At 41.8% G+C, this 21,597-nt stretch overlaps 1 protein-coding gene across 1 annotated transcript in view; it reads left to right on the top strand.

The window, feature by feature from the left end:
* Positions 1 to 17,876, top strand: part of LOC122799482 (N-lysine methyltransferase KMT5A-A-like) — a 584,753-nt gene extending 566,877 nt beyond the window's left edge. Inside the window, exons 9-10 of the mRNA XM_044068577.1 lie at positions 5,529 to 5,719; positions 16,734 to 17,876. Of these exons, the coding sequence (XP_043924512.1) occupies positions 5,529 to 5,719; positions 16,734 to 16,944 (402 nt within the window). The 3' untranslated portion in view covers positions 16,945 to 17,876. The remainder of the gene's footprint in view (positions 1 to 5,528; positions 5,720 to 16,733) is intronic.
* Positions 17,877 to 21,597: the final 3,721 nt, after the last annotated feature.

Genomic DNA, 21,597 nt, shown 5'->3' with positions numbered 1-21,597 from the left:
CTGCTACCCTGTCTGTAAGGGCTTTAAATTGCCAGTTTCATATGTTTAAGTATCAGCAATTTCTTTTGTCTGTTTTAAAGCAAAAGCTTGCTTCCCTTCCTGCTTGTGCAGAGGATAAGGAACTTCAGGATGTATTGCATGCTACTGAACAAGTGAACAAGCATAGTTTACATTGTGGTTTTGATGCTTTGGATGCTTCTTGCAGGGCGGCAGCCTCTGGTACTGTTATCAGGAGACATGCCTGGCTACGTGAACAAAGTTTACCTGAGCAGGTTAAGGCTAAGTTATTAGATGCCCCTGTTCAACATGATGTTCTTTTTGGATCCAAGGCTGAGGAAGTTATTAAAAAGATGGAAGAAAAGGCAAAGTCTATGCAGACTGTAAAAGATTTCTTGCAAGTTCAGCCTCCTAGATTTTCCAGGAATTGGCCCTCTAAAAATTGGTCCTTTCCCACGTCTGACAGGCCTCAAAGGGGAAGATATAGATGCTCCAGAGGTCGTGGTCAAGGTCAGGCCTCTTACAGATCTAGACAATGGACTGCTTCTTCACCTAGAAGGGGAGAAGACAGATCCCAATCTCAAAGAAAGCAAGCTCAATGACTCTCTCGGTTGGGCTACAGGACCCCTTCACCTGGATGCCCTTCTCGGAGGAAAACTCTCTTTTTACTTAAAATTGGACTCATATTACCCAGGACAGATGGGTATTGGACGTGATTTTAAAAGGTTACAAATTCCACTTTTACACTTTACCAAAGGCTCACGGTTGGCCAGATCTGCCAAAACATCAATGGTCAGAGGCCTTAACTCAAGTGGATGCTCTTCTGGCCATGAGAGCCATAGAGCCTGTTCCACTCTTGGAGATGGGAAAAGGTTTTTATTCAAGACTGTTTCTGGTTCCCAGAAAACAAAACTCATGAAGACCTATTCTGGACCTTTCTGTGTTAAACACCTTTTTGGAAATTCCAAAATTCAAGATGCTTACTCTGCAGCAACTAATTCCAATGCCCTCTCAGGACGCCTGGATGGTGACATTGGACTTAAAGGAAGCCTACTTACATATTCCCATCAGGCAAGAACGCAGGAAATTCCTCAGGTTCAAGGCAGGTTCGAGGCACTTTAAATTCTCTGTATTGCCCTTTGGTTTATCTACTGCTCCCAGAGTCTTTACCAAGTGCCTGGCACCAGTAGTGGCTTACTGCAGACTTCAGGGGATCCAGATTTTCCCCTATTTGGATGACTGCCTTATTCAGGCAGACAGCAAAGATCTTCTGCTTCAACATCTGGACTTTGTTCAACGTCTTCTCCTCCTACTGGGATTCTCAGTGAACACAAAAAAGTCACATTTGATCCCTTCTCAACAAATGGTATTCTTGGGAGCCCTCTTAAATACAACCTTACAAAGGGCTTTCCTCACTCCAGAAAAACAAACTCAGCTGGCTTCTACTTTCAGCACCTTAGCAACTCTATCTCAGCTCACTGCAAGGAAATTCCTGCAGGCTCTGGGCTACATGGCTTCCAGCATTCTGTTGATTCCAAACACAAGGCTTCACATGAGAAAGCTTCAATGGTATCTGAAAAGTGTATGGTCACAGCATTACCACGATCTGGATATTCTGATTCCTCTGATCCCCTGCCTTCAGAGGGAGTTCCTCTGGTGGTCCAGGGTATGCACTCTAAATGAAGGAAAGCCTTTTCGTCTTCCTCAACCTACTCCAATCCTAACCACGGATGCCTCGGATTATGCTTGGGGAGCACACTTTCTAGACAATTGCCAGCAGGGAACCTGGACAAAGGAGCATCTTCATTGGCACATCAATCTGAAGGAAATGTTGGCAGTTCAAAATGCCCTTCTAGCCTTCAAGAGCCTTCTGCAACCAGGGCCTCTGCTAATTCGCACAGACAACACCACGGTCATGTGGTACATCAACAAGCAGGGGGGTTCTCATTCATATCCCCTTTGCAGACTAGCTATGATTTTATGGGACACAGCTCTAAACTTGAATCTACATCTCCAGGCTCAATTCATTCCAGGGAAACAGAATCTCTTAGCAGACAGCCTGAGCAGAAACATTTCAGATCCTCACGAATGGATGTTAGACACCAACTTATTCAACAGGATTACTGCAATTTGGGGATGTCCCCAGATAGATCTGTTTGCATCCCATCTCAATCATCAGCTACCTCGCTTTTGCACCAGGTCCTTCCACAAGACAGCTTAGAGAGTGGATGCCCTGTCCTTCAGTTGGAGAAGCCTTTCAGCATATGCCTTCCCTCCTCTTTCTCTACTACCTCGGGTATTACTGAAGATAAAACAGGACAAGCCCATGTTCTTCATCTTGATTGCTCCAAATTGGCCTCGACAGTTTTGGTATCCAACTTTAAAGCACCTGTTCTTGGGGCCTCCTTGGATTCTCCCTCTGAATCCTTCGCTTTTGTCCCAGCATCAGGGTCAGTTACTACATCCCAACCTCAAGACCCTTTGCCTGGCAGCGTGGCTCTTCAAAGAAATTTGATCTCCTCTAGTCTTCCCAAGCAAGTTTTGGATGTTCTTTTGGAAGCTAGACTGCCTAGCACTAGGAAATCCTATGCCTCTAAATGGAAGAGGTTTTGTATTTGGATGCAGGGCCGAGGCTCGGTTCCTCTGGTACCTGATCTCTCTTCTATTTTGCTTTACCTTTCAGAACTTTTATCCAAAGGACTTTCTTTTTCTTCCATTAGGATTCATGCTTCTGCTATTTCAGCGCATGTCAGTTCTGATCCTCCTGTTTTTTCTCATCCTTTGGTGAAGCAATTCTTGAGAGGGGCTAAAAATTTATGCCCCTAGGACCCCTCCTGTCCCGGCCTGGGATCTTAATTATGTTTTGGAAAAACTAACTTTGCCTCCTTTTGAGCCTGCTGCATCTTCAGATATTAAATTTTTATCCTGGAAGACTGTTCTTGTATTGGCATTGACCTCTGCCAGAAGGGTCTCAGAGTTGCAAGCTCTCATGGCTGTGGAACCATACCTTATTTTCCATCAGGACAGAGTATCTTTGAGGACCAATCCTACTTTCATGCCTAAGGTGATTTCGAAAGTGGCTTTAAATCAGACAATTCACCTTCCTACTTTCTTTCCAAATCCTCAAAATAAAGGGGAAAGGATTTTGCATTCATTGGATGTGCATAGGCAGTTACGATTTTACCTGGACAAGACTAAAGAGTTCAGAAAGTCTAATCAATTGTTTGTTTCTTTTGCCTCCAGTTCTCTTGGAAAGCCTATTTCTAAACAAACTATTTCCAAATGGATTGCTTACGGAATTAGATTTTGTTACACTCATCATGGGAAACAGTTACCAGGTACCATTAGAAGTCATTCTACTAGAGCAGCTGCCACTTCTACAGCTTTCCTCAGAGGAGTCCCTACCAAGGATATCTTGAAGCTGCCACATGGAGTTCTGTGCATACTTTTTCCAAGCACTACAATCTCCCCCTGTTTTCTAAGACCAGGGCAGGCTTTGCCTCTGCTGTTCTGCAGGGTATTCTTGCCTCCCCTTCTTCTATCTAAAGCCTCCTCCCCTTTTACACTGCTTTGGGATTCCACCCTACAGTTAGGACTGCAACAGTGAAACACGAAGAACATAGTACAGTTGTGTACACCTACCATAAATGTAGATGTTCGAGTGTCTTCACTGTTGCAGTCGGGTTTCCCTCCCTCCTATCCCCTCTTATTTCTCACTTTTCCTTTTTTGTGGTGTATTTGTGTTTCCTTGTTGGATTCATTTTTGTTTTGTTGGGGACTTCTGACATCTGGGGCAAGAAAGGCTGGAGAAGATGGCGTCGGCTGACGTCTATGTACCAGAGCATACTGACGTCAGGGTACTAGCTTGTACAGCCGACGCCGGACCCAGACTTTGGGATTCTGGCCGACTGGCTGCCTGCCGGCAGGAGCACCCTACAGTTAGGACTGCAACAGTGAAGACACTCGAACATCTACATTTATGGTAGGTGTACACAACTGTACTTTGTGTACACTTACCATAAATGTAGATGTTCGAATGTATTCACTGTTGCAGTCCCGGTTACCCTCCCTCCAGCCCCCTGACTTCTCTTGGCCCTACCTTTGCTTCTTGTTTTAAGCTTTCTGGTGTATTTGCTTTTTGATGGAGGTGTAACATAACATATAATTGCTTCCCTTTGTGGGGGCACCTGACATCTGGGGCAAGAAAAACTGATGTAATGGCATCGGCTGCATGTTTTATACCCCCAACGACCTGACGTCATGGAAGAAGAGTATCCAACGCAGGAATCCAAGACTCTGGTATTCAGGCCGGCTGAGGGATACCTGCAGGCAGATAACCCGAATGTAATGACTGCAACAGTGGATACACTCGACCATCTACATTTATGGTAAGTGTACACAACTGTACTTTCTCTCTATCCAGCAATATATTAATATAGCTTACTTTTTTATTTGCTTTGTTTTCACAAGTGTTATAAATTCTTTGGATCATAAATATTCAGATTCAATTGCAGTAAATGTGTTGTACATATTTGCAGTGTAAAACATATGTGGAAATATGCTGTAATAATGGTTTTGCACAAGTCATCTTGTGAATTCATAAGTTGAAGTCTGACTTTTGAAGTAAGTGTCCTACCAGATATAAACAAAGAAGAGCAAACGGGAAAGCTGTAATCCCACATTATGCATGATTTGTCATTTTGGTACTCCACATCAGTTTTATTGCCATATCAATTCATTTTTTGAGCAACTGAAATAATGTGAGCTTTAAGAACCTTCCCAGGCTTTATTCTGTAGACAGGCTTTATAGTTTGTCTAGCCTGTAGTGTTTTTAGTAAATGTGTTTTAGCTTAGAGGTTGTATTTTGAATGTACCGGTTTGCTTGAGTCCTTTTTACTCCCATAAAATGTAATATAATAAGTTCAGAGGAAAGGACTAAGAATGCTAAAGATACTTCAACTCAAGAATGCATTACCATTTTATTCCAAATCTGCAGTTGTCTGAGGCTTGTTAAATGGATGTATAGATGTCATCAGGTGTAATTCCAGCAGGACTCTTCCAGACCACTGAGGTATTTTGCCTAAAAGTCTGTACCCAAATAAGAACTCATCAAATACTGCGTAGTTCAGTCTTTGAGCTTTACATTCTATCACTTCCCACAGAGGTGCAAAGTGTTCAACAGAACACGTTATGCATATTAGACTAAGACAAGTATATGATTTGATGACTAAGCCACTTTGTAGTATCAGAGTGTAAGCGGGTCATACGGAGACTGGGTACCATTAAAACCAAGGTAACTGACCATGCATGCATGCAGGCTGTAGCCTTTTTAATAATGAAGCATAAGTAAATGAATGGTTCTGCTCTGGATAAGTTGGTACTTTTACTACTCTCCACTCGCTCTGAAGTGGTTCTGGAATAATAGTGAACAATATATTTATTCTAGCCTGTGACTTGTAAAAGTTGTAAAAATGGGAAAGGAAATGCTGATAGACCTCTGAAAATAGTTTTGGTGCATTTTCTCATAACAGGTTGAAATTACCGATGGAAAAGGCAGAGGTGTTATTGCTACTAAGCCCTTTTTTAGAGGGGACTACATTGTGGAGTACAATGGAGAACTTATCGAATATCTAGAGGCTAAGAAACGGGAAAAACTGTATGAACAAGATCCTGCTGCAGGCTGCTACATGTACTATTTTCAATACTTGAGCAAAACATACTGGTGAGTTATATTTATAGTTAAGAAACATTTAGCGCATTTATTTACTGCTTTGTGTAGTAGAATCCCCCCCCTTACCTTGTGATTTACCTCCACTATCTAACCTCTTGTTTTGCCATTTCTTTTCTCCCAAAAATAAACCCAACCACTAAACTCTGCTTCCACAGATACTTTTGAGTCCGTGTTGGGCAGAGTTTTAACAAACTGTTCTAGTTGTATACATGGAAATATATTTTGAGGTTTGTCCTATTCACAGCTTACAATTAATGGTGTTAGAGGAAGGAAAGAGGGGCCCAGGTGATTCTGCCTTCTTTGGAAAGTGGAATTGTTGGGTTATTATCCAGGTCTTTTCTGATTTCATGCAGCAGATGAGGTGTCTGTTTCTTGGTAAATCACTGCAGAAGTCAAATCAAGTCCTGAATTCTCTCCTCTGCTCCTCCTGGAAAGGTTCCACGCTTTAACATAGATCTCATGGTCTTCTCTTGCACTACTCATTTAAATGAAGCTATATGATGCATGCCTTGTTGGCAGACTGTATGTTAGTTGCTATAAGTAAATATTTTGAAGCGTTTTGAAAGTTCTATAAAGCATTGACTTTGGAGGGCGTAGACGTGTCAGGGTCCATGAGTAAGGGAAAACACAGAGTTTTTTTCTGTGGCCCAACTAGAAAAGTAGGTATATTATATTGTATCCTTTTTTTCTTCCCCCTCATATTTCTGCATGTAAAAAGCTGCATGTTATTGGGACTGTGCCCGTTGTGATGTCCCCTTGATGTTCTTCATCTCACATTGCTGCAGTCCTGACACTTGGGTAATCCGCTGTCCCAGTCGGCCCGAATACCAAAGTATAAGGCTGACGTCGGTCAAGGCGCATTAGTCTGACGTCAGGACGTCAGGGTACAAATGCGCATGACCGACGTCATATCCTCAGTCTTTTGCCGCATGGTCGATGCAGAAGCAGTGTTGCAAGTGCAGGTTGGCGTTCTGAGATTTTCCAAGTCGGAGTTTCAGACCGAATCAAAGTTGGCTAAGTACCCGCTAGAATATTTTGTTTTTTTCTTGCCTCAGTATTTTACCGGATGTCAGAAAAGTGAATAACTGTATTTCTTGTGGGAAACAGATACCTCATAGGGATTACCATACCTTGTGTATACCTTGTTTAGGGCCTGAGCACGACGTTGTTGGTGTCGCTCTTGTGCTAGATTTAACAAACGCACTATTAAGAGAAGATTAGATTGTGCCAGGTTAGTTTTGGCAAGCGTGTAATTATAAAATGCCGCCGGATGCTCCGACCCGCTTCTAAAAAGCGCAAGGACAAAGCAGCGAAGCCTAGGTTGGAAGAACCGTCCGTCCCTGACGCCGGTTCTTTAGAGGGCTCGGTGGAGCCGGAGGTTCAGCCACAAGTTTCTTTGGATTCCCAGGGAGAGACTTTATTATTGCAAGATGTGCCCTCTCAGGAGGTGGGCCAGGCTGAAGGGGCTTCTCAGGTAGCTGTTCTCCCCTCCCTTCCTAAGGTGGTTAGGCCCTCCCCTTCTGTTTCCAAGGCTTCTCCCAGGGGCAGGCCAGGTTTTGTTTCAGGTGTTACCCCTAGTTCTTCAGGGTCTGTGCCTAAGAAGCATATGCTTAAGATGGCAGAAGATTTGATTTCTATGATTAGAGGTTCTATGCCCCCTCCTGATAAGAGGCCTAGAGTGGAACCTGAGCTTGGAAGTTTTGAGCAGTGTTCGGATGCTTCTGAGTCTTCGGCTGAAGACTTGCAGGAGTATTCTCCTTACTCTGATTCTGATGTAGATGATTCTACTCCTTCTGCTTCTCCTCCTGAGGATTTTTCTTTTTCAGAGACTCTTCATTCCATGAGGGAGCATTTTAAATGGGAAGGTCAGGATTTCTCTGATTCCAGGAAAAGGCTTAGGGAATTTTTGTTTCTACCCCAGCATAGGCCTTTTAGCTATACCTCCTGTTCTGGATGTGGTGGAGGATGTTTTTGCAGAGGCCTCTCTGAACCCTGATTCTTTGCCTCCTGCTCCAGTTAAACCGGATAGATATTATAGGGTGCCTGAAGCTCATAAGTATCTTTTTAAGAGTCCTAGGGCAGACCCAGAAACTGTTTCTCAGGGGCCTAAAGGTGTTAAGGCTTCTGTTGTTAAAAATCCTGTCCCTCCAGATAAAGAGGCAAGGGCTTTGGATAGATGGGGAAAGAAAGTGTATACTTCTTCCACTTTGGCCATGAGAGCTTTGAATTGCCAGTTTCACATGTTGAAATACCAAAATTATCTCCTTTCACAATTAAAGTCTAAGGTAGATGCTTTGGCGGAAGGTATTGAGTGTAAGGAATTGCAGGATTTAGTTCATGTTTCTGAACAGGTGGGTAAGCATTCTTTGCAATGTGGTTTTGATGCTGTACAGGCCTCTTCGAGGGTGGCTGCCACTGGTTCGGTTCTTCGCAGGCATGCCTGGCTGAGGGATCAGAATTTAGCTGAGCATGTTAAGACAAGGATTTTAGATGCTCCTTTACAAGCTGATGTGTTGTTTGGTTCGCCTGTGGAAGCAGTTCTAAAGAAAATGGAAGACAAGGCTAAGTCTATGCAGACTGTTAAAGATTTTTTGCGGGTTCAGCCTCCGAAGTTTAGTAGAAATTGGCCTACCAAGGGGTGGACATATCCTGCTTATGATTCCCAGTCTAGGGGTAGGTCTAGACGTGGTAGGGGCAGAGCTCAAGGTTCTTTTAGGCCTAGAACAGGAGTTCTCCTGCTCAGTCTTCTGGTGAGGGCAGGGGTCAGTCCTTTCGTAAACAGACCCAATGACCTGCCTTTTCAGCTGCCAGAGCCTTCTCGTCTGGCAGCACCTTTGGGAGGAAGGTTGGCACTTTTCAAAGAAAACTGGAGTTTAATTACCCAAGACAGATGGGTATTGGATATCATTCACCACGGTTACAGGTTTTATTTCCATACCTTGCCTCCTTTCAAAGGCATGCCAGACATTCCTCCTCAACAAAGAAAAGAGGCTCACAAGCAAATTTCTCTGTTACTCCAAATAGGGGCTATTCAACCGGTTCCTGTGCCAGAAAGGGGCCTAGGATTTTATTCACGCCTGTTCCTAGTACCAAAAAAGGGGAACACGTGGAGACCAATTTTGGATTTATCTATCCTCAACACTTATCTGGACATTCCCAAGTTCAAAATGTTGACGTTACAACAGCTTTTACCTCTGCTGGGCAAAGATCACTGGATGGTAACTTTGGATCTCACGGAAGATTACCTTCATGTTCCTATCAGGCTAATTTGCAGGAAGTATCTGCGTTTTCGAGCTGGGAATTCTCATTATCAGTTCTCTGCATTGCCCTTTGGCTTATCTACTGCGCCCAGAGTATTTAAAGTTCTGGCTCCAGTGATAGCTTTCTTCAGGCTAAAAGGAATACAAATCTATCCTTATTTGGACGACTGCCTGATTCTGGCTCAAGAAAGGGAAGTTCTTCAGCATTTGGAATATGTGATAGCAGTGCTAAGATGCCTAGGGTATTCTGTGAATGAAATAAAGTCCAGTCTAGTACCCTCTCAAGACATGTGCTTTCTGGGTGTGAGACTGAATACAGCAACCCAGATGGCCTTTTTAACCCCGGACAAACAAAAGAATCTTTCTCTTTACTTCCATCAACTATCTCATCAGTCCGGGCTGACTGCAAGGACAGTCCTTCAAGCCTTAGGGTTCATGGCATCTTGTATTCTGGTGCTTCCCAATGCCAAACTGCATATGAGGAAGCTGCAATGGTATCTCAAAAATGTATGGACACAGCACTGCCAGGATTTGGACACTGTCATTCAAATAATACCTTGCATTGAAAAGGAATTTTTGTGGTGGGCTCAGGAATGTCACCTAAACAAGGGACTCTCTGTGACCCGCCAGAGGCGAGTCAGATTCTAACGACAGATGCCTCAGACACAGCTTGGGGAGCTCATCTGAATGGAAAGTGGATACAAGACAAGTGGCCTGCCAGACTGCAGCATCTACATATCAACATGAAGGAGATGTTAGCAGTCCAGTTTGCATTAATGGCTTTCAAGGATTTACTTCTTCCAGGGCAGGTGTTGATTCTAACAGACAACACAACTGTCATGTGGTACATCAACAAACAAGGGGAACACATTCTTATCCTCTATGCAGGCAAGCAATGATTTTGTGGGAGACTGCGCTAAGCTTGCAACTGAATCTTCAAGCAAGGTTTCTGCCGGAGCACAGAACTCCTTAGCAGATGTGTTAAGCAGGCAAATCATGGATCCCCACGAGTGGAAACTGGATCTTCATGTATTTCAGAAATTGACAGTGTCATGGGGAACTCCAGACATAGATCTGTTCGCTTCTCCATTAAACCACCAGTTGCCAAAGTTTTGCACGAAAAGGTTTCATCTCACAGCTTGGAAAGTGGATGCTCTTTCTTTCAGTTGGAAAAATCTTCATGTGTATGCCTTTCCACCTCTGCCTCTCCTCCCAAAGGTACTCCTAAAGGTCAGACAAGACAAGCCAAGGATGATTTTAATAGCTCCAGATTGGCCTCGGCAGCACTGGTACCCATTACTGAGGAGCCTGGTAAGGAAGCCTCCATGGCCCTTAACTTTGCTTCCACACCTATTGTCTCAGAAGGACGGTCATCTACTCAATGTCAAGCTTCACTCTCTTCATCTAACGGCCTGGCATATTCTGTTTTGAACCAGAGCAGGTCTCAGCTTCCTCAACAAGTTTTGAATGTGATTCTGGAAGCCAGAAGACCTAGTACAAGGAAGGTGTACGCAGAAAAATGGAAGAGATCTTTATTTTGGAGTGCAGCAAAGGATTTGGATGTTTCTGAGCCAAATTTGAGTGTGGCTCTTCAATATCTAACTGAGTTATTGGACAAAGGTTTGTCTTTCTCTTCCATTAAGATTCATGCTGCAGCAATTTCAGCTCACTATGATTGTGACCCACCATTGTTTTCTCATCCTTTGTTCAAGCAATTTCTTAGAGGGGCAAAGAATATAAGACCCCCACGTAGAGCTCCTACTCCTGCTTGGGACCTCAATTTTGTGTTGGAGAAACTCACTCTACAACCTTTTGAGCCTGCAGCTACTGCTGAATTGAAATATTTGTCATGGAAAACTGCTTTTTTGTTAGCCATTACCTCTGCAAGAAGGGTGTCTGAATTGCAGGCCCTTATGGCGGTGGAGCCTTTCTTGATTTTTCATAAGGATAGGGTACTAATCCTTCCTTTATGCCTAAAGTGGTTTCTAGTGTGGCTTTAAACCAAACTATTCATTTGCCTACTTTTTATGCAAATCCCCAAAATAAGGGGGAAAAGATTTTGCACACTTTAGATGTACACAGGCAATTGCGTTATTATTTAAGCAGGACTAAGGATTTTAGGCAGTCTCAGCAGTTGTTTGTTTCTTTTGCTTTGAGTTCAAGAGGGCAAGCCTGTGTCAAAACAAACTATTTCTAAGTGGATTGGGTTTTGCATTACTTTGTGTTACTCCCATCATGGCAAGGAGATTCCAGCTGGGATTAGGCCTCATTCCACTAGGGCTACTGCCACTTCAACAGCATTTCTAAGGGGGGTGGCAACTACGGATATTTTGGAGGCAGCTACTTGGAGTTCAGTGCATACTTTCTCTAAGCATTACCACCTTCCTCTTTACTCTAAATCTAGGGCTGGTTTTGCCACTGCTATTTTACAGGGCATGTTGGCAGCTCCGGCTTCTTTGTGATTTGCCATCCTCCCTTACCTCTGCTTTGGGATTCTACCCAAGTGTCAGGACTGCAGCAATGTGAGATGAAGAACATAGTACAGTTTTGTACCTACCATAAATGTAGATGTTCAAGATCCACATTGCTGCAGTCCAATTTACCCTCCCTCCTTCCCCTCTGTGTTTAGGGGTGGTTGTGTGGGTGGGATTGTACCTTTCTGATTTTGTATATATTGTACATATATTTGGTACAGGGGTGTTGGGTGTGTTGTTGTTTTTTGGTTTGGCCTTATCTTTTTAGGGTCTTCTGACATCTGGGGCAAGAAAAGACTGAGGATATGACGTCGGTCATGCGCATTTGTACCCTGACGTCCTGACGTCAGACTAATGCGCCTTGACCGACGTCAGCCTTATACTTTGGTATTCGGGCCGACTGGGACAGCGGATTACCCAAGTGTCAGGACTGCAGCAATGTGGATCTTCGAACATCTACATTTATGGTAGGTACAAAACTGTACTTTTTGGCATCTCAGTAACAGCAAAACTAATCCTTCCTTCTAGCTAGGGTGAAGGAGAATTCTTCCACTAACATAACTAATAACCCCCCTGAGGCTAGAGAGAATTTCTGACCCACAGAGTGTCCATCTAACATAGGAGAATAAGACACAGTAGCTCTATTACAGTAGATAGTTTTTGTTACGCCTGTTTTTTTGTCTTACTGCTTTAGGAGCTCTCTGAAGGTGCATATTTTGGAGAGGACTGATTGTATGTGTATGTTCAATACGTTCCTCGAAACACTTTAGTCATTTTTCTATTTGTGCAGCAAGCTCTTTTGTGAAATCAGTAGTGAGACTACATTTTTAAACCATTTTCTGTTTGTCTGTTTCCTTATATCCATGATTAGTGTTTAGAGAACTTGTCACAGTAGCATGCCATTACTTGGCAAGGGAGGGAATAGCTTAATATTTTATTAATATGCTTATTTTTCATTTCACTAATATTAATATAGATACTCCAACGGCATACATGGATAAAGCCCGACTATTGCCCAGCTGACTCAGATTCAATTAACAGCTTGGGCAACTGACTGAGCGTCAGGAAGAGGTGGACGTTACCTTCCATGGTGGGTGTGTTTCATTGGCATCTCTGGGGACATTTGCTGGTGAAGGCTGGAGATGTCACACTGAGCCATGGTCCAAAGAGGGGAATAAGGTGAAGAACAAGACTGTGTGTAATATGCTGAACATCCCAATTGCAGGCACCCCTTGGAAGTTACCAGAGGGACTAAAGAAAGGAGGAAGTTACAGGGGTAGATCAAAAATAACCCCTCCCCCGGATGTAAACAGCTAGACCCCCTGGATACCTTCAAGATCCCCACTGGCCCCAGCTCTATCAGAGATAGTCCAGGGGCCAAGGAGGAGGCTGGCAGACCCAGCAATGGATGTGGGCCATTGGGTAGAAGGGCCATAGGAGGATACAGGATGGAGAAAAGCTCCTTTAAAAAAAATTATGAAAATTGATTTATAGCATAACATAATTAAAAACATAAGTCAGCTGTATTTTTCACACTTGTACGATAAGGTGAAATGCATGTTTTTTGTTTTTTTTTTTAGCTTCTCTCTGGCATGGAGGATGAGATCTGATTCTGTGACCCAGGTGACTGGGGTTCAATTAGTGACCCTGGCTCTAGAGGAGCCAGGCAGGGAAGGGAAGTGGAAGTGTTGAAAGGGTGTAGCCATTTGCATCAACTGGTTGGGGGTGCATGTACTTGGGAGCAAACTGGGTGGTGCAGTCTCCCTTGGTGAAGATGGCTGAAACCACCGCACATGCTCCAAGAAAAGGGTGGGAATGCCTCAGAAGAAATTACCTTTGTGGAGGTGAGGAAAAGTTCTTTGTTGCAGACCATTGTTTGGTCCTTTCTTTGAGCTTAGTTGACTGTGTGGAAGGGAAAGGGTATTATTTATTTATTAATATTTTCCAGTTTAATGACCGGGGAGGTCCAATGGGCTCAAGGAGCCCATTTTCAGTGGAGGCCCGGGGAGAAAAGCTCCACATTACATAGTAAAAATAGAACAATTAAGCAAATTTTAATATTATACGGTTGAACTAAGCAAAGTATAACAGCAAAATAGATGCATATACATTACATACTTACATGACAGATTAGAGAAGTAGTAGTACAGGGTTTAAGTTGCACAGAGGTTGAAAATCATCAATGAATGGTATAAAAACTAACATTTGTAAGATGGCAGTAAATGGGATTAATCCCAGGAAAGGGGAGAATAAGGTGGGAAGTGCATTAAGTACAATGAGTGCATTAATGTAATAAGCAGGTTACCGTATTTCCCCGAAAATAAGACCGGGTCTTATATTCTTTCTCCCGGCGAAATGCACATTAGGGCTTATTATCAGGGAATGCCTTATTTACCCGCACCATACAACAATCTACCTTTATTCAGTTCTTCATGTACAAAAATTGACATTTATTCATGTACACAAATTGACATTTATTTCGTACTTTTCTATTATTGGGCAACAGTTCTAATAATGGGTTTGACAGTTGTGTGAGAATTCTACATACAGTGCAACAAACATTTCAACTCCAGAATATCTGCACCTTGGCTTTCACAGTTATTCAAATAGTCATGTCATCTTCTTCTGGAACATTGTCATAAGTGTCCATAACCCGAATTTCGGCCTGAATTCTTGAGACTCCATTTCCTGTAGCACCATTGGCCCCAGTCAGTCATGCCTAGCAATAAAGCTCTCCTTAAATGAGCACTGCTTGTCCAAGTAGCCTGCTCATAGTGCGTTGGCAGCACAGCTGTCAGTGCTTTTATCCCATGAATTTTTCACCCAAGTCACGACCTCTTGCAGGCTAGGCTTCACAAAGTTTCCATGCTGATTTCTCTCCATTCTATTTTCAATGTAGTCATTGAGTTCCATGTGCAAATGGTCCTTGAATGGTTTGTTTATTGCAATATCAAGAGTCTGGAGATGGGCAGTCATTCATGTGGGAATCATTATTTGATCTATTCTCCTCCATGCTAGGAATTTTTTTTGTTTCTTTAGTGCGGTGAGTGCTGGCTGAATCCCAGACTAACAGACCTCTTTCGCCACCTCGGAAAACAAGTAGCAGCATTACATTGTCCCACTTCCCTATAACTGCTTGTATCCACCAGGCTTTTTCGGTTTCAAGAATGTAAATGCCTGAAACACATTCATTCTGATCTTTCTTGCCCTTACTAATGATCAGAGGTGGGGTTTTCTTTCCATCTAGATGAATTGCCAAAATACAGAGCCATGTGTACTCTCGTAACCAGTGGAGGGAATGTAGATTGATGAGGCACCCCTCTGATCAATTGTTGTTTGAGATCCTTGGCCCATAAACACTGCAGTTTCATCCATAGCAATCATGTTGGAGAGTTGGTATTTAGAAACGTTAATGCCATCAACAAAGGACTTTAACGCAAGTGCACATTTAATAACGTCAGTATCTTCCAGCTTGAACAGTGTTGTTGATGATCTTGGAGACCATTCATATCACTGAAGGAAGCCATCCAGTCAATGTTGTGATGCTTTGAATTCTTCTGGGGATATTTCTAACTGTGGTGCCATTGCAAGGGCAAATGCTTGAATATCAGCCCTGCGCACAACCAAAGCCTTTGCTCTCCTGTTAGCAATCCACTTACAGATGATGTCTTCAAGCTCAGGAAATTGATTCACACTTACACTTAGCGTTTCCCTCGTCGGTCTGTTGACTGAGGTTAATGTACGCTGCTCACCATTTTCGGACCATTCGGAGATCTAATTTCTTCCCTTTACAGAAAGCCTTCAGGTTCTTTCCCCAGGAGTCCTCCACGATTCCTTTCTTGTACTAGACGGAATAGCTCTTTCTTTTTGCACTCATGTTGTCTGGGGGTGGGGAGGGTTAATTGAAGACTTGCGCGACCAGAGTGGCAACATAAAATGGCACCGGTTATGAAGAGAAGATACTACCACAGCTGCTCATTACCATGTGCGTGCACTTCCAGCGTGTTGTCTGTACTTTGACCAGTCAAAGTACACCTGCGTGGGTTTATGGGCCAAGGATCTCAACCGTCAAGAGTGAGTGATTATTAGGGTTACAGTAAGAATCATGGAGGACTCCCAGTGAAAGAGTCTTATGACTTTCTGCAAGGAGAAGAATTTGGGTGTCCGAATGGTCCGAAAAGGCGAACAGAGTACGATGACCTTAGTCAAAGGGTGTCAATAATATTTTATAATTCAACATGTCCGCTCTGTGTTGTTGACTATATTAACTGGGGCTTATTTTGGGGGTAGGGCTTATATCATGAACACCCTGAAAAAAACATGCTAGGCCTTACTTTTTGGTTGGGTCTTATTTAGAAGGAAATATGATAGGTAGGTAGAGTACTATAGCATTATATAAAAAAAAATAAACAAACTCAAACTAACCCTGATGGCCAGTGCTTCTGTGGCACAGAGGAATGAAGTCCTTATTGTGCCCCAGAAGACCAGTGATTGGCAAGTGGTATGGACATCAGAGGGGCCACTGAGGAGGATGGGAGTGAGCAACTAATGCCAACTTGCCCATCCTGTGGGGAGGTAGGCAATCTAGGCTTACTGTAATAAGCAACGTATGTACCCAAACAGCTCTGTTTTGCATGAGCAAGTGAGATGCTTAGCCATGAGATTTTACATGCATGTGCTCCTCCCAAGGACAGTAATTTGTGAAGGCCAGCAAGGAATCAAAACATACTTTCAGCAGCAGTATAATGCTACACCAGCATCCTCTGTCTCTTCATTTGGTCCAGACATGGGTCGGGTTGAGCCCAGGGGAGGCTAGGGCAAGAAAGGTAGAGACAGTGAATGAGGAGTGGAGCTGGTGGCAGATGTTCAGGTGTGGGGGAGAAGGAAAAAAAAAACTCCATCAGAGAAGGACTGCCCCTTCCATTCGGCCTGTATCTTAATGATGAGGAACGGATGGCCTGATTGACTGGGAGGGGCATTATGATTGCAAGACAGAGGAACTAAAAAATAAAATAAAAAAAAAAAAAAAAGCATGCTATTGTAACTAAGGAATACCTCCCAGTGAAGACTTGTTTTAGTCAGTAGGGTTGGTACATTTGATGATTGCTTTTTGTTGGAAATAATGGTCCAAGTGTGGATCACAGTCCCAATGCCCGAATTGTTAAATGCTGTGTATTGTTCAAGTACAAAATGTGTTACATATTGGGAATGTTTTAAAAGCGGCATTAAAGAATTTTTCAGTAATTCATAATAAATGTATTTTGTTTTTAGTATCGATGCTACAAAAGAAACTGGTCGTCTTGGCAGACTGATTAACCATAGCAAAAATGGCAACTGCCACACCAAACTTCATGATATCAGAGGAGTCCCCCATCTTATCCTCGTTGCTTCATGTGACATCAGAGAAGGGGAGGAACTGCTGTATGATTATGGTGACAGGAGCAAGGCTTCACTTGAAGCACACCCATGGCTCAAAAATTGATCATCTTTTTTTTTTCTGAACTAAGTAATTATGAAGTACACATCTGCACAAGTGAATTGTTCAGGGTTTTGTTGGCCTTTTCCTGCTGTTTTTTTTTCTTTCTGTTTTAATGAATTCCTTAACTGATGTTGAATTGTACACGTTTTTGATTACATCAATACGATGTTTTTAATATGAAAATATGTATATACTTTTGGAATGTATTTATTCTGCGGAATGGAAAATAAGTTTATAAATATGAGTGAAACTTTAGTGGATTGTCACAGAAAACATAAGGTGGTCCTTCATATGTGCCTGTGTTTAACAGTAGTGGAACATGGCTAGGATGGACAATTTTGAATGTATCCCACTTTTCTGGTGTCCATGATGTAGAGGGCTAGAGCCCAGACTGTGATGCAAGTGACAGTAAGTGTGTAGTGGCCCAGCACTGTAGGACCTGGATGGATAAGAGAGGATTAAAGGACCAGAGCCCACTTGCCTCTTTCAGGAAGGGAGGATGGGGGTGCACATACTCGGGTGTACATGCAGAAGGCATGATGTCTTTGATGGGGACTAGCAAAATACATTCAGTGCTTCCCAGGTTTGTATCCCTTATGGAAGTGTGAGACAGTCTAGTACTGATGCCCATCAGTAGGTTGTTACTGTATGTGCACATGGGAAGTAGGAACTTAAGCAAGAAAATCCCATTTACTCTGCAAGGTTGCCGTCTTGATCCTGTTCACTTTGCTCTCACCCTCCAAGAAATAAATGAGCTGTAGGGCTATATGGGTTCAAGTAGTGTCTGGGAAGGAGAGTGGATGGTCAACAAAGGGCTGGAAGAAAAAAGTAATCCAAAAAATCTGTATTCATCCCTCCAGGTGTACTGCGGTCTAATAGCAAGTCTCATCAAAGTCTGTAATCATTGGAATTTAAATATAGCAACATTCTTGGAATGGACTCTGGACCTACTTGCTTCTTGACCTTTTATACCACAAAGGATTTTGCATCACTGATTTTGCTTTTTACAAATCTTTTATTTGAACCAGATTTTAAGTTATCAGCCTTACACTCCTACCATGGATGATTGTCAGCCCACCCCTCCTTTTTTTTTTTTTTTTTTTTTTTTTTTTTTTACTATTGCTGAAAGTGTATTTTTTGCTCCATTCACACATGTAGCAGTGCTTGCCTGCCTGAGACACTGAGGTCACTGAACTGTCTGCCACATATGTAGACTTGCTACGTTAGTAGTTTTCTTGATGATGATACAGTACATACAGCTTTATTTTATTCTTTGCTGAGCTGGTACCTTCTTTAATATGGAAACCTAAGGTTTAAAATTTGCATTCTTTCTAGGAGTAGTGAGTAGCTATGGTGTCCATTTTTTTCACCCAAAGCATTACATTTAAAAAATAGACAGTCATGAGCTTGCTGTGTACTTGGAACCCTTGGAAATCATAGTTTGTGATCAAATTTGTTGTCATCTGAAATTGTTGGAAATTGCAATCTCAGATGATTGGGGATATTGCCCTCCTCAAAACAGTATCACAGCCTTTTTCTTTTTGTCATTCATTAAGGGGCTGTCTTTTTCCTGGAAGCCTGGAGACCTGTTGCTGTACCTGGAAAACTAGAAGACTGTTCTCTCTTACTGATACGACAAATTTCACTTTATGCATTATGTATTAGTGTTTACTATTTGTGCTACATTCAATATATTCAGTTTGTATTGTTGGTACATGACCTTCACTCCTCTTTGGGTGGTTTCATTTTATTCTGTTGATATGCATGGCAAGTGTAACATCTTTGTTTTCAGATTGCTTCAAGTCTTTCTTTCCTCTTAAAGTTTTGACTGCTAGTAGTAGTCTGTTTCTACAGTCTAGCAGATACTGGGTTATTGATTTTTTTTTATTTTAACTAGCTCTTAAAAATTCCATCAGGCTGAGACCTTCATCTACATAGGAGTGTAACCTTGTGATTTTAAATGTTTTGAAACTGCTTTTCTTTTTCTAATCTGTTATTGATCTTTATGTTCTTTTAGCAGTTATGCCCAGGAGTGAATATCCAAATGCTGCATATTCCACAACCTTTCTCCCTAAAAGCAGTCTAAGGAAAGTCTGGTAGGGGTCAGGACAGTAGTTCTGATAGGAGCCTTTGACTTTTTTTTATTTGTTAACTAGGAAGTCCACTTGGCCACAGGTATTTATTTTCAGGATCCCTGAGTATTATAAGGGTGATGTTTGTCTGTCGTTAGTTCTTTGCATTTCACCTGACTAGAAGAGTTTTGGACAATTTCTTTATCTCTACTTTTATGGTCACATTAGCTTTGTATGACCACTTGGAGGGAGTGTAGTATTCCTTTTAATTTCATTCGGTCATGCCAAGCATATGGATAATTATACATATTAAAACAGTTATAAAATGCTAGGAAGCCTTACTTGGGAAACAGGGCTGCTAAGAGCCATTTTATAGGTAAAGAAGTTGTGATTTATTCTCATATGTTTGCCATATACAGAGTAATGCAAGAAGAGTGTTGAAGTGTATTGCTTTTACAAGGCCAGTTATGAGGATACAAAAGAGTGTTTCATCTTTAGTGTTTGAACAGTAGTTCTACTGTTAAACTAGATCTAATCTCCCTACTAACAAATGTATTCTATTACTCTGAGGTGGTAAAGAAATGTAGGTGATTAAATCGCAGTCATTTACTTTACTGAAACCTAAGATGATATGATGCATGTTAAGCGTTACTTGAAGTAAAGTTTATCTTGAGTGCCTGCCAGATGACATTTTATATGTACGAGCAAATCATTTTTACCACTGGAACATCACCTCATCTAAGGTGTTGATTGTGACATATCAGTGCAACTGCAGTTTTGAACTCTCTCCCTGAAAAAAAAGCCAGCTTCTTTTATCCAGGATGAAGAGTAACATTTTAAAATACCATCAGTTAGTGCAGAGCAAGAAAGTAAGTCTCAAATTCTCCATTGTTAGGGATGCATGCATGAAACACCTTAAACTGTAATATGCTTTTCATAAAAGCAATAAAAATGCAGTAACAGAGGAAGACCCTACTGTTTGTTTGGGACTGCCATCAGCATACATACAATAAATGGATCACTTTATAGTTAAATGTATTAAAATTAGGGCTGTATTTGTTTGAACCATTTGTTAAATTGTGTTTGAAGTAATGGCTGTAGATGGAGTCATTTTTTTATATAATTTATATAAACTTTTGACAAGACATAACCCATGCATCTGTCTAATATTGTGGTAGTTACCCGAGTGGTGCAAGCATATTATCAGTATCTGTAATTAAATCTATTACATCTGATTGCTATTAATGTAGGAAAAACATTTTTATGCTGATGGGTCAGAACTTGCTTTAATTGAATAACTTTAAAGTATGTGATTTTTAAAGTGTATTGTAACTTTTTTTTTGGGGGGGGGGGCTTTTTCAAGGAAAATATTTATGAGCTCTGTGTAGAAACCAGAAATAAAAATACTTTTTTTTTGGTTTTTGTAATAAGCGTTTTTTGACTGTGCTTTGATAATGCATGTAGGCACTCTGACATACATAATTGTATTAATGCATTTTGTTATGCCAGCACCGATCCAGTAAACTGTTAATAGTTGAGCAATCCACCTGTTATGTATGTTTTGTTGGCATTTTGATTTATTTAATTTGTAATCTTGATATGTTCTTCCATTTGGATCCTCTAGTACCTCATTTTTCCAATGGTTGATCTTGGTCTCTCTGATTTTTGGAAAATAGACAGATGCTGTGATGTTTGACAAACATCGGTGAATTTTCTTATGAAAATCTTAATGTGATGATGGAATTATTGCATATGTAGTCCATCTGTTAAAGTCACCTTTGTTTAGCTGCCCTTTCCTGGTTAGTGCTCTGTGCTCCTCTTATCCCATCCCTTCTTGAACCCATCCCATTGGTGCTGTAGTCTATTAAATCCTTTTGCAAAGGTTAGTTACGCTTCTTTGTGAAGATTTGCTTCCCGTGTTAAATCTTAACTCATAACATAACCATAGTCTCCACAAATACCATCCATTTAGAAGTAGTACATACCACACACAGTTTTTCACTCTGTCTGTGATTCATTTAGTTTATAAACAGGGCATTTTGATTTAAACAACCCGTTGCCTACCCTGTGAGACCAAATCAGGCCTACCATTTCAACATGTGTACTTCTCTTCAAACTGTGTATATGGCTGGAGACTGCATTTTTTTTTTAAATTTTGGCCCTTACCAAAGTCTAACCAGCTTACCTGCCCTGGTATCCTATTGACTTATTGCTTTATCTCATTCTGCCTGGTATTGATGCCCCATATTACCTTATGGGAGAAGATCTCCCCTTTCCAGGTAGAATGCCATAGACTAACCTAATCCTATGTTCAAGACACCTGAAACGAGAGTAATTTATGACCGGTTTGAATTTTTCAGTTGTGTACCTATCTTTCTCCCTCTGATTGGCAGATGCATCTTTTGCTCTGCATGTTATATTTCTCTAAAAAGCATTACATCTGATGTCATTTTCATTCGTTCCTCAACCTGTGGGTTCGGATCTAAACCTTGGATCTGACTTAGCTGCTTTCTATAGCCCTAGGATCCAATTCTTGTGCTCCTCCCTTACCCATAATACCTTATTCCCCCCAGATCACCTCGTA

Source organism: Protopterus annectens, chromosome 4.part0 (genome assembly GCF_019279795.1).
Source record: "Protopterus annectens isolate FY-2018-M chromosome 4.part0, PAN1.0, whole genome shotgun sequence".
Taxonomy (NCBI): Eukaryota; Metazoa; Chordata; order Ceratodontiformes; family Protopteridae; genus Protopterus; species Protopterus annectens.
Note: the sequence above shows the minus strand (reverse complement) of the source record. Positions and strands in the feature narration are given on the sequence as shown.